General features: G+C 38.4%; 1 protein-coding gene across 1 annotated transcript in view; it reads right to left on the bottom strand.

Annotated features, from left to right (window-relative positions):
* Nucleotides 1-14,117, bottom strand: part of lrba (LPS responsive beige-like anchor protein) — a 312,704-nt gene that overhangs the window by 205,749 nt on the left and 92,838 nt on the right. Inside the window, exons 30-32 of the mRNA XM_037689844.1 lie at nt 11,483-11,652; nt 4,316-4,400; nt 3,929-4,062 (exon numbers count right to left, since the gene is read on the bottom strand). Of these exons, the coding sequence (XP_037545772.1) occupies nt 3,929-4,062; nt 4,316-4,400; nt 11,483-11,652 (389 nt within the window). The remainder of the gene's footprint in view (nt 1-3,928; nt 4,063-4,315; nt 4,401-11,482; nt 11,653-14,117) is intronic.

Raw genomic sequence — 14,117 nt, 5'->3', positions numbered from 1 at the left:
GATATATATATCTATATATAGATATATATATCTATATATAGATATATCGACCGATCGATATATCGATCGATCGATATAGATATATATATCTATCGATATAGATATATATATATCGATCGATATAGATATATCGATCGATCGATGTAGATATATCGATCGATCGATGTAGATATATCGATCGGTCGATGTAGATATATCGATCGGTCGATAGATATATCGATCGGTCGATCGATATATATATCGATCGATATATATATCGATCGATATATATAACGATCGATCGATAGATCGATAGATCGATAGATAGATCGATAGATCGATAGATAGATCGATCGATCGATAGATAGATAGATAGATCGATAGATCGATAGATGGATAGATATGGGTGTGTGTACAGGTCATTCTCAAAAAATTAGCATATTGTGATGAAGGTCATTATTTTCCATAATGTAATGATAAAAATGAAACTTTCATATATTTCAGATTCATTGCACACCAACTGAAATATTTCAGGTCTTTAATTGTTTTAATACTGATGATTATGGCATACAGCTCATGAAAACCCAAAATGCCTGTCTCAAAAAATTAGCATATCATGAAAAGGTTCTCTAAACAAGCTACTAACCTAACCATCTGAATCAACGACGTAACTCTAAACACCTGCAAAAGATTCCTGAGGCTTTTAAAAACTCCCAGCCTTGTTCATTACTAAAAACCGCAATCATGGGTAAGACTGCCGACCTGACTGCTGTCCAGAAGGCCATCATTGACACCCTCAAGCAAGAGGGTAAGACACAGAAAGAAATTGCTGAACGAATAGGCTGTTCCCAGAGTGCTGTATCAAGGCACCTCAGTGGGAAGTCTGTGGGAAGGGAAAAGTGTGGCAGAAAACACTGCACAATGAGAAGAGGTGACCGGACCCTGAGGAGGATTGTGGAGAAGGGCCGATTCCAGACCTTGGGGGACCTGCGGAAGCAGTGGACTGAGTCTGGAGTAGAAACATCCAGAGCCACCGTGCACAGGCGTGTGCAGGAAATGGGCTACAGGTGCAACAGCGGCAGAAGCGCCTGACCTGGGCTACAGAGAAGCAGCACTGGACTGTTGCTCAGTGGTCCAAAGTACTTTTTTCGGATGAAAGCAAATTTTGCATGTCATTCAGAAATCAAGGTGCCAGAGTCTGGAGGAAGACTGGGGAGAAGGAAATGCCAAAATGCCAGAAGTCCAGTGTGAAGCACCCACAGTCAGTTATGGTCTGGGGTGCCATGTCAGCTGCTGGTGTTGGTCCACTGTGTTTTATCAAGGGCAGGGTCAATGCAGCTAGCTATCAGGAGATTTTGGAGCACTTCATGCTTCCATCTGCTGAAAAGCTTTATGGAGATGAAGATTTCATTTTTCAGCACGACCTGGCACCTGCTCACAGTGCCAAAACCACTGGTAAATGGTTTACTGGCCATGGTATTACTGTGCTCAATTGGCCTGCCAACTCTCCTGACCTGAACCCCATAGAGAACCTGTGGGATATTGTGAAGAGAAAGTTGAGAGACGCAAGACCCAACACTCTGGATGAGCTTAAGGCCGCTATCGAAGCATCCTGGGCTTCCATAACACCTCAGCAGTGCCACAGGCTGATTGCCTCCATGCCACACCGCAATGAAGCAGTCATTCATGCAAAAGGATTCCCGACCAAGTATTGAGTGCATAACTGAACATGATTATTTGAAGGTTGGCGTTTTTTGTATTAAAAACACTTGTCTTTCATTGGTGGGATGAAATATGCTATTTTTTTGGGACAGGCATTTTGGGTTTTCATGAGCTGTATGCCATAATCATCAGTATTAAAACAATTAAAGACCTGAAATATTTCAGTTGGTGTGCAATGAATCTGAAATATATGAAAGTTTAATTTTTATCATTACATTATGGAAAATAATGACCTTTATCACAATATGCTAATTTTTTTGAGAAGGACCTGTAGTTTCCTCACCTTTGGAAGACCCATTGATTCAGAGAGGTCTTCCTGTCTGCGGGCAGTTTAACAGTGTTTCCCCTACCGTTATACAAGCAGGGCGCCATGCCCTGTCAACAGAACCAAGCACCCTGCCTACCGCCCCACCCCAACTTCCCACAATTACGTAGCGCTAAGCTAACGGTGCGCAATACAGACGCGCTATCTAAAAAACTTCAGTTAACACCCTGTTTCCCCCAAGCTGAGCCGTATCTACCCACCCACCCCCTGTCGACAAAATTCACGGATGATATAAGTGCCCTGCCAAGGCAAGTAAACTAGGGGAAACACTGTAATACTTTCTCTTTCTCCCCCAGGGGAAAGGCAACAGTATATACCAACCACTAGCAAGATGGAAAAAGCAAAATTTAGTTGATATTTCATTCCAGTGTTTCCCTAGGTTACTTGCCTTTGGAGGGTGCTTGTCTCTTTGGCGTTTGGTGGGCGGGGTTAGTTTGTAACCGTGACAACCATACGCTACATTTGTATTGCACATGGTTGTCGTGGTTTGTGGTCTAAAGCTCCCCAATCGGAAGCGGCAGAGCTGCATGGGGGGTGGGGGATTTGGTAGGCAGGGCGCTCGGGTCTGACAGGGCAGGGCGCCCTCCTTGAATAATGGTAGGAGAAACACTACACTCTATATTTAACACATCCTCAGGTACTATAAAAATGTTACCATTCTGGTAAATTAAAGACATGTAGGGGATTTCATTCCTTGATATCGTGAAGCACTGATGTAGGCTAATCAGAATCAGAATAAACTTTATTGGCAATGCACCGAGATACAACGCGAACATGTACGTACAGTCGTCCGAAGATGGGCGGAATGCACGAAGCTGCGGCTAAAATAATTTGCGCAGCCTTCTTATTCTTATTCAGAATAATATTTTGCTTAGATAAGAAAAGGAAAGAAAGCATGAGGAGAGACGGTATAAAAAAAAGATCTCTCGCACCGTGTCCTAGACAGGGCACAATTTGAGGCATCAAAAAAAGTTCTCATAAAGATCTCTGCTAATTTATTGAAGATTTTCAATGATTCTCCTAAAATACAAAAAAAGCCATTGTAATGCTTCTTTTTGTTGTTGCAGTGGTACATGGTGACTCTTGTTCACACCTACAATCGCCTGTTACTTGTTATGACTACAGCTTTTATCGTTCTGTTCAGTTTTATGTAAAGAGTTTTATGTAATTTGAATAAGTGTCAATATATTTATTATGTAAATTAAGTGAACAGGTAAAATTTTAAAGTGGTTTTTGATTCTGTTAATTTTCTCAAAACTGTAGGTTTTGAAAGTTGAAATTAAAAATTATGTTAATTAAGTTAGTCTTGAATTAAGAATGCCCCATTTTTAAAAGTATAAAAATTGTATTGACACCATTAAAGAACAGATCTTAAGTATTTATGTTACACAAATATTTCCATTGCATTAAAGAGAAAATTATTTAATAAACATGAGTGTTATGAGGGGGTCCCTGAAACTTGTTCTCTGTAAGGGGTCCCTGAACCCAAACAGTTTGAGAACCCCTGCTTTAAATGACACAGTGACAGTGGTAATGTGTTAAAAAAAAGATCATACATTCACATATACATCCTCCTATGTGTTCCTAGCAGCCCCTGGATCCCCCCCCACTGCAGCTATCAATCAACTTTCCATTTTGTTTGGTGGCAGCAGACATCCCAAACACTGCTATTAGTGGCCTGGCCTCTGACCTGGGCCCTGGAAACCTTCAGCACAAATACCCCTCTCTTGGACCTCTGCAACTCATCCTACTATTGGTCAGTCTAGACATGTTGGTGCATTTAAAGAACTCAACTGCCATCATTTGAGGTTTGTAAGGTTGCAGACAAATAATGCTGCAACCTTTTTTTGTTTCTTTAAAAAAAAAGTCTTAATTGATTCTTCCCCCCATTCTTGTACTCACTGGTGCCCTCGATCAGCAGCTCCTGTCCATGGCTGCCCAGAAGAGTACGAGAGAGAAACGGGGCAAAGTCGACAAAGATCTCCCTCAGCAGAGGAGCAGCCTTTTCAAGAGCGTGCTCCAGACGCTCTGAGATACTGAATGAACAGTAGACACACGGATCACATGAGTGGGTTTTAACTATTCAAACCTCTGTAGCACTTAGGTGAGCAGTCACAATGCAATTCAAAAATCAAAAAATCTCATTTTATTGTGACGGAAATGCATTAAATTAGGAAATGAGGCAATAATGAGAAAATATGCATAACTGAGTGTGACCATGTGCATAAACAGCTGATGGTGCACGTGCATGCAGCAGAGAGGGAGAGGGCAAGAAAGAAGATGAATCACCTCATATTGGGGGTGGTGTTCTGGGTCACAGAGGAGAGTGGTGGGACAGATGGCAGGCTGGTGCTGGCTGGAAGCTGGTCGCCTGCTGCAGGGAGAATCCAGAGAACACTGTTATTAGTCTGGATGTCGGACAAGAACACGCACAGGGATACGATACGCAGAACCAGGCTGCACCAGTAGCTTGTTTGGAAATGTGACTTTTGTGAGGTAACAAAATAATTCAAATGTGGAAAGATCTGAAATGGATGTCTGAAAAGATCAAGTAGGAGAAAAAGTATAATTTTATGTTGAAATAACAGGTACTCTTCTGACGGTGTTCAATAATGATTTATAGTCAATGGTTTTTGTAAAAAAAAATACATAAAAACACAATAAAAGCTCTTGGATTATATTTAATTTGTTGTTTAGTCAATTAAAGATGGAAAACATTTTATGTATGAACTCTGCTGAAACATTCTGATTTATGCTAACAAGGTTGAGTCAGGTCCTCTGGATGGATTCTTCTTCTTGAGATGTTTCGTCTTTCATCCAGAAGACTTCATCCGTCCGATTAGATTTTTCTACTTGGTTATTGAGCATGAATCAAGATATTATGATCCACTTTCGCCATGGCTGCCTCAGACGAGTCAGCGGGGAGAGGATGGACTCTAGAATCCATCTGAGCACCATCAAACTGGTTGATCCACTATGAAGGTGGCATTTGTTTGATTTACTCAAACAGTACACTAAAAGTGACAGTACAGACCGTTTAAAATTGGTGTTCTATGAAAAGACTTTGAAAATTAACATCTCACCTGTTGTCAAAAGCTCTTGGAACAATCTTACCGTATTTTCTGGCCTATAAGTTGAGGGGGGTTTTTGCATAATTTGCATGTCCTGCGACTTATAGGCCCAAGCAACATATATGGATTTTTTTTCCCATACTTGTAAACCAATTTTTGGCTGAGATATGACCGTTTTCATTCATTCTGAATGAAAATATTGAACACTACCAATCTCAGCCGCTAGATGGCAGTCGAGCTGTATAGCATGCCGTTGTATCATGTAATAGGTAAAAGTGGCTATCAATGACACAATCGGCTTGCCATAGTCTGACACCGTCATCTTCCTGGACCATCAAATCAGCTTCATTGTGCTACGCCGCACTGGTGAAATGCAGCTAATTTGACCATTGAAGTGAAGTTCAACTGAGACACACCTTTGCTATGATTTCGAGCAAACAAATAATTGTTTTTAGGTGGTTAACTTGTTAAATTTCAAAGAAATGGACAGTGAGTCACCCTCCGCGCCTTCATGTTTCTGCATATCAGCTTTTGAAATGCAGCTGATTTGACCATCAAAGTGCATTTATTAAGGAAAAGTTAGACTGAGACACACCTTTACTATAAAGTCGAGCAAACAATTGTTTTAAGGTGTTAATCTTGTTAAATTCTTGTTAAAGTCCTCCCATGCACGCTTTCGCGGCCACCATTTGGCAGCCAATCGATTTTTGGCACAACACCGACCCACATTTCCGGGTTGTCAGTGGTGACGTATAATAGATGCAACATATACGGAGAAGTGTTGTATTTATGGATTTTTCAACTTTATTAGATATATTTGGACTGATGCGACGTGTACGACGGAAAATATGGTAGTTTGGAGAAATATAATTTGATATTAACAGGGCCAAAACTAAAGTAGATTGATGCCATTTTAAAGGGGATATGTAAAAGTCAACTTTGAAGTGACGAGTCAAATAGTTAACACCTCATCAGATGTGACATCAGTCATAGAGCACAGAGGGTGGAGTAAGAGGCCAAACACTTTGCACAAGCTAGGCTACTTGCTAGCAAAGCAAGGCCCTAGCTTATTTTTTTATTTGTCAGGGTTATAAAACAACACCTTCTCAAAAACAAGATACTGGTTTGAATGAAAGTCCCATTAGATGTTAATAAACCTCCACCTTTTCACATGTTTAGTTTGTGGCTGTTTTCCACCTGATAAGCACATTCAGTCAGTCAAGTTTTCACAGCTCCGACCGGACCGACACAGTCAGCATCATCGACATAAACAGTCCATCTATGCTCAAAGACACATATATGAACGGTAACACAGATGCTCAACTGAAAGAACAGCAACAAACTTAAAGTGTTGTTCAAAATTCTAGAGGCTTAATAATAGCTAATGTAACATTCTTTTACAGTGAGATGCTGTTTTTGACCAAGTTGTTTAATAAGCCTAAAAACAATTTTAAATGAACAAACAGGTGACCCATTTTTTCATTCAGCCTTTATTTATACATGTTAATCTCAGTGAGTCACGGGGACTCATTTTCAAGAGAGACCTGTTTGCTACTCTATTTGGCTACACTTTGGCCTAGCCTAGAAAAATACTTCTGCCTCTTTCTCCAGGTTAGCCGTTAGCCTGGCTAGACAAAAAAAAAACAATTCCCTGTGCAGCAATAAACTTTAGTCTTGGCTCTGATTAGACTAGCCATTTGCTCATTAATCTGGTCAGGCTATAGGCTATTGGGCTGTCGTTTTTATATTTTCTTACAAAAACAATCGACTATAAATCATTATTGAACCCCTTCAGAAGAGCATCTGTTATTTCAACATAAAATTATACTTTTCTCCTACTTAATATTTTCAAACATACATTTCAGATTTTTCCACATTTGAATTAACTTAATTACCTCACAAAAGTCACATTTCCAAACAAGCTTATGGGGCTATATATGAATGGACTACCCTATTTGGCTACACTTTAGCCTAGCCTCAACAAAGACTTTTGCCTCTTTCTCCAGGCCAGCTGTTAGCCAGGCCTAGACAAGAAATAAATAAATAAAAAATTTTTAAAAATTGCCTCTGCAGCAATAAACTTTAGTCTTGTCTATGCTTAGACTAGTCCAGGGCTAATCAACTGGCAGCCCGTGCCGTGGGTGAATTCAGTCCAGCCAACCAATGAGTTCATTAAAGTAAAAGAAAAATTGGGGGGTTGGGTTCTGTTTATTGAATTTACGATTCAATGCAATTAAACTATTTTAAAAGTTAACAGCTCATTGTAATACTTGGTTTATTTACATAATGACTTTAATTACTGGATGCCCGCCCCCTGAGCTGTTGGCTTTCAGAAACTGTGGCCCCCTGAGCAGTTCAGTTGAATAGCCCTGGACTAGCCGTTTGTTCATTAATTGGTCAGAAATAATCAGTGTTCTTCCAAACTGTGGTTGTTAAAGATTTATCGACAACAGGTAACATAAGTAATCACGACCTTTCAACAAAAACCTACTTTTAAAAAATTGGTTCTTAAGTATTGCTTGAAAAAATTTTTTAGGGGGCTATTTCTGCAGGGGGTCGCCACAGCAAGCAAACCTGCACAAAATATTAGTTAATTGTTTTATGCCGGATGCTCTCGCTGACACAACCTAGGCAAAAACCTGAATCACCAAGCTACCACAGCACAAAGTATCACTTTAAGCACTTATGAGGAAAATAGATTTTATATTTGACCTCTCAGTTTAAATGTAAAATAATCTGAAACTTTTTTTTTCCCACTCATTAAATCATTACATTCCAATTCACCTCTCTGGGCTGTTAAGTGACTGTTTCATTATCCACCTAAAAGGTGCTTTATGGCTTAATTCTGAAAACGGAGGCACACAAGGTACAAAGAGTTTGTATGATTGATCTGGCAGTAAGTTCTGTTCCATGTGGCTCATAAATAAGCTAATGCCCAGTTGAATAAAGAGGAGGGGAATTCCTCTGGTGTTTCAGCAGTCTTGTTTTTTCAGCCAGGACGGTCTCTGAGCAGGGATAACTCTTCAGGAATGACAGACAGTGTAATGTGTGCTGGAATGTGTGTGCATGTGTGTATGTAAGGTGTTAACCAGCGCCATGTGGACCTAGCCAGAGCATCCCTCTCGAGCTGAAGTAGCTCCGTTAAACAAAGAAGAGTAAATGAACATCTCCATGAGTTGTCCCACTGCCCCACTAAAACACACACTCAAAGCATATTTACTCAGTGATGACTGCAAGGACCTGATGAAAGCAGCTAAACGTAGCAATATTTAACTTTATTGTGATATACAAAAGGCGTACACTCCTCTACGACGGAGCTTTAGGGCCACGCTAAAAAAACAAACAAAAAAAAAAACAATTAAAAGCCATAAAATTAAGAGAATAAAGTCGTACGAGATTTTTTACATTTTTTTACAGCTCTTGTTTATTTATTTGTTTCCACGAGTTCGATCCACATCTCGACCTGTCAATCAATCCAGTAGGCGTGTCAGCAAATGACCAATCCGAAGCTAAATGAGTTGTAATATTATCCGAACTCCGACACATAAATTAGCAGGTCGACTGCATTTTAACTGTGGTAAAATTAAGAATGTTGAGCATCTTGTTAAGTTATACTTTGGTATTGGTTTTACAAATTAGGAGATATTTAATCTGTTAGCACATCAGCATCAGATTATTTTCAGGACTTTGAACCTGCTTACAGTAAGGCGGTACGCTTGATGGGCTGCAACAGGTCTCTGCAGGTAACGAGCATTTAGTTTCAGATTCGTCTTTTGCTGACACGCCTACTGGATTGACGGGTCGCTTCCTGGAGCCAGCTCGTGGAAAAAATATAAACAAGCACTGTAAAAAAACAAACAAAAAAGTCTCGTATGATTTTATTCTTGTAATGTTAAGACTTTATTCGACTTTATTCTCGTAATACGATGACTATTCTCGTAATTTTATGACTTTTAATTTTTATTTTTCTTAGCGTGGCAATGTAATTTAATTTAATTTAATTTTTTTATCATGGCCCTAAAGCTCCGGTGTACTCCTCCAAACAGACACAATAGTGAATCTATTTTTCAAAAATATAACCAACCTCCTCAAAAACAAGACTTTAAAACACTATTGAAAAAAATGCAGAAAATGTATTGAAAACATGTTCAGACCCACAAACTTATTGTCATGTCTATTAAGTGTTTCATACAAACAACAAAAGGGTACGACTTTATCAACAATTAATTTGTTTAACCAACTGGTTTGGTATCCTGAAGCATGCTCAATAATCCAGGTAGAAAAATCTAAAAAAGTTAAGTCTGGTCCTCTGGACATTCAAAAGCCAGAACAAAACCAAACAAACAAAAAAATTGTAGAAACGTTTCGTCTTTCATCTGAAAGACTTCCTCAGTCTGAGGTGCTGTATTCACCTCAGTCTTATAAATAGCACCTTCTCAGAGTGGACCAACCAATTTGCTGCTAACAACCAAAACCAGCTGTTTTGGTGATTCTACAACATTCAGTAAATTAAAATTAAAACTGTTTAAGACCTTTTAAAGACCATTATGAACCAAATATAAGATCTACAAGTTCTATAAAAGAATTGTCTTTTAAACCAACATTTTTCTGCCTTTAATTTAAAAAATAAATAAATAAATCACTCCAAAATCAATTTAAAAAAATCCAAATACCTTAATTGCCGGTGTATAAGCGGCTTGCACACAGGAGAAGTTTATTTGATTTGATTATAATTTAAATATTTCATTTATATTTTATTTTGACAGGCTTCCTGTTGCTGAATAACATTTTCCTTTGACACACCTGAGCGCTCGTATAGTTACCCAACACCCACCACTCTTGGGGGTGGGTTTTTGTGACAGAGTGAATGCCACAAGAAATCACATGTACCATCCCTCTCGCTCATGGTTCCAATTTTGCTACCCATAATTCCACTCCATCATCAAGTGACCAGAAGTCTAACCTTAATGAACAATGAGGTACTCATTGAATTACGAGGACCCATCCCCCAAGATAGACATGCATCAATGCAGTTACTGTTTATGGTAAGTAAATGTAAAAAATAATAATAAATCTGACCAAAGAAATTACCAGACAGGCCACAGTGGACCAATGAAACTTCTGATTACTAGCTCTTGTAAATGTAATGTACTCGAACTGAATTCTTCAGATCAGTTACCGTATTTTGCGTCTCACGTACAGACCGTGTTAATTTGTTCAGCGATAATGGAAAACACACGGAGAATATCTTATGATGCAGCGTTCAAGTTCAAAGCGATCGATCTGGCTGTCGAAGGAAATGGAACTGGCGCTTGTAAGCCTTGCATAAACGAGTCGATGGTGAGGCGTTTGAAACGACAGCGTGATGAACTGACTCAATGAAAAAAACAACAAAGGTTTTCAGAGGGGGAAAAAAAAAGCAGATGGCCCGAACTTACCGGTACATGGAACGGAGCGGAGACAACGGGAGGGGCTATTCTACCTCCAACTTTAGTCGGGTGGGCTCAGCAGAGTAGAAGTTAAGTCAAATTTATTTTTAAAGCAGTCAGTCAAGACTGGTACATATTTAAATAAAAGTTCTTGTTTTTTTATATTTGTGTACATAACCATCATGGATGATTGAGTTTTAAAAAAACTTTTTATCATGTTACAAGTTCAGAAAGAGAACGGGGTATAAAATAATTTTTTTTTAATCATTTTGGTTACGTAGGTGTTTAGCACTGTTCTGTCCAGTGATTACTGGTACCCTGTTATGATTAGATAGTTCTTGTGTTTATTAAGTAGGTTGAATGGTTATAACCATGAGTCAGAACATCATGACGACTTGGGACGATCACGCAATCCGTAAGTGTGTTGAAAGCAAGCAGAAGTCTACGAAACGCCATCCGGTGGTTGATTCTTGTACTACAAGAAGAGATGCACATACTGCCTGGAGTTGGACAGATTCAGGACACCCACAGCTTAAACACTGATGCGTATTATATATGTACCAAATTGTGTTTTATTTTAAATGTAGTATGTGCGACTTACTGTCAGGTGCGTTCTATAGACCGGCAATTACGGTAATCGTTTTCACAAGCAGAACCAAGTTATTTTTTGAGGAAGCTTGAATGTCAAATTAAATTTTTGTCAACAAGGCTGTTAACTTTATTCACAGAACAAAGTCTATGTTTTATATATTTACAAATAATGTAGAGTCACCCCTGTGTATTATGCCGACCTTGCTTGTTTCAAGTGGATATATTGTACCAGGCGCACAGAGGAATGGAGTGGCCAAATATTGACGTTTTCTTCAGACTCATCTAGACTCTAGCCTCATTCAAACACTGACTTGTTACTACTATAGTTCCAGTATTGTAATAATGCCGTTTGTGTGTTTGCTTACAGGCAGCAGAGTCTACAGAGGCAGCATGAAGGGCGTCATCAGAAGAAACCACATCAACGCTGTCGACTGGTGTCCCAGCAGACACCGAGGCAGCAGAGGACATCTGGACAGAGGCAGGAGGGCCTTGAGATGGCATCCCACTCCCTTTTTTGGGTCCAACGACAACACTTCTGCAAAAAAAAAAAAAAATTATTCATTTATTGTTGTCCAGGAAGAACTGCTGGGAGATCATTTTGACAGTGAATTTTTTTACAGCCAACCAGATGGGCATAATATGACTGAAATAATTCTGTCATTGCTTTGAGACAATTCAGAGGGGGGAAAAAAGTAGAAGGACAAAAATAATAATTGTCTTCATTTTGCCAAATTCAAAAACATAGTCCACTTACACTAGATTTTTATTTTTTTTAATACACACACACACACAGTTAGTGCTGGGCACGTTAACTCAGCCAATGATTAACAGCAACAATGTTTTAACACATTAACGCTGTTAGTTCTTATTTTCTTAAATTTAAGTCCATGGCTCAGTAGCTATGAACGCACAGACAAACCTATTGGTCACGGAGGGCAGGATGTTGATCACTACAGGCTATAGAAGAGCATCATCACGTATCTCAACCAATGAGAGGGCATCAATGAGCATCTCTACCATTGAGAGCCTTTCGGCTGCTGCCTACAGAGCGATGAACTGTGAAGGAAGACCGAGTGCTTGTTATGCAGCTCGTTATTGTTCTTATCAGAGCAGTATGTGGTAAAGTGAACCCAGATAATCCTTAATTTGTTCATTTCTACTGATGGGTATAAGAGGACAACAGATGAAGGACAAAGCTCGGACAGCCAGCACAGAAAATAGGAGCTTTGTTAAAAATCCACGCCCGTACTATACATCTTTATTGGGGACAGCCATGCAAATGCATGGCAGGCACCTATTATTCTACACCTCGGAAGTGTGTCTACATTTCTATCTCTGTTAATGCGGCCCGAACCACAACATCTACCCCCACAAAAGTTATATCAAAACGACTGGCTCGGCCCCGTAATGTGTGCTATTACTTTTATTGGCATTTCGAGTTACCATGACAACGTATTTTGCAAACAAAGACGTAATATTTCACCAACTCCAGGAACTAGTTGGTGACTGCCCACTTATTAATCTACACCTGAAAATCGTATCTTTTTCAACTTTAATATGATCCGAACCGCAACGTGGACCCCCACAAAAGTTATCAAAACGAGCGGACCGGCTTCGGGAAGTGTGCAATTACTTTTATTGGCATTCGCAGTTACCATGGCGACATATTTTGCTAACAAAGATGCCAAATTTCCCATAGGAAATTAATAGGAGAAAACTCTTCACAGAAACTGAGTAACATATGGAGCCATTTTGGTCCAACATGCAAGGAAGGCAGTGAATTATGCACTGCATGAAAGGCACCTATTATTACCTATTATCACCCATTACTCTTATTAATTAGTAATAACAATAAATATTATTAATTTTAAATTATTAATGTTAATAATTATCTATTTTAATAATAATTGATATTAAAAGTAATATTTAATATTAATGCTAATATTGGTGTGAATATTATTAATATTGATGATTAATTAATATTTTAATAATAATCAACAAATTAACAATATATTAATAATTGTTAGTATTAGTAATTAGTTTTGATTATTAATAATTATTAATATTTAATATTAATAATAATGTAATAATAAATAGGCAGTCCCCGTCAAAGTTTCTCCAGGAACTTTCTAGTCTGTTACATATAATTGAACAAAGGTCAAGATTATTTAATCCAAAAATGTTCAGTCAGGTCATCTAGATGGTTTCTTTTTTGTGCCGAGACGTTTCGTCCTCCATCCAAAAGGCTTATTAAAGATTATTTAATTTTATCCACAAATTTCCAACAACACCTTATGGACATCTTTGGATGTTGACAGGTCTCCAAACTCCATTTACATTTTTGATATCTACTGAAACTGTGGTTTGAAGTTGTGAAGTTTTGGAGATAAGTAATGATGCCTATTTTCTTCTTTGTCACAGATTGTAGCTAAATGTAGTTCTCCACAGTAATGATTCAGGAGGACAAGCTCAGGGTCAAAAACTGTCCTATTCTGTTAACTGCTGACAGACAGTAATAATCCGTACAGAGGACCTGACTTAAGCTGGTTAGATTTTCTACCTGGATTATTGAGCAGCATCGGGACATAAATTAGCATGATGCTCCCTGATTTAAAAATGTTTCTTCTTGTAATTTTTCAGGGGGAAAAAAAAGTGTATATTTTTTAATTTGTTGTTAATCTGTTATGATTGTGGCTATGGGTTTGAAGGAATCTTTTTTTGATCTATAAAATTAAAAAAAATATGTATGTTACCCTGGCAAAAAGCTTTGGTTTCATATTTGATATGTTCATGTTACTAGAAATACTTTAATAGCTAGAGGATCACTGCTGTTAAAAAGTGCCTTTTTTGAAAATGTATTGAACCTTTTTATATAAAACAGTACCTTAAAATACTCTAAATGTCTTTTGAGTTATAATTTAATTTTTTGCATAATGTGATTAAAATGTTTAATCTTTGCCCAGCACACTATTGTATGTATGTATGTATGTATGTATATAT

This window comes from Nematolebias whitei, chromosome 16 (assembly GCF_014905685.2).
Source record: "Nematolebias whitei isolate Nwh7 chromosome 16, NemWhi1, whole genome shotgun sequence".
Classification (NCBI taxonomy): Eukaryota; Metazoa; Chordata; class Actinopteri; order Cyprinodontiformes; family Rivulidae; genus Nematolebias; species Nematolebias whitei.
The sequence above is the reverse complement of the archived record's forward strand: the minus strand, read 5'-3'. Positions and strand labels throughout refer to the sequence as shown.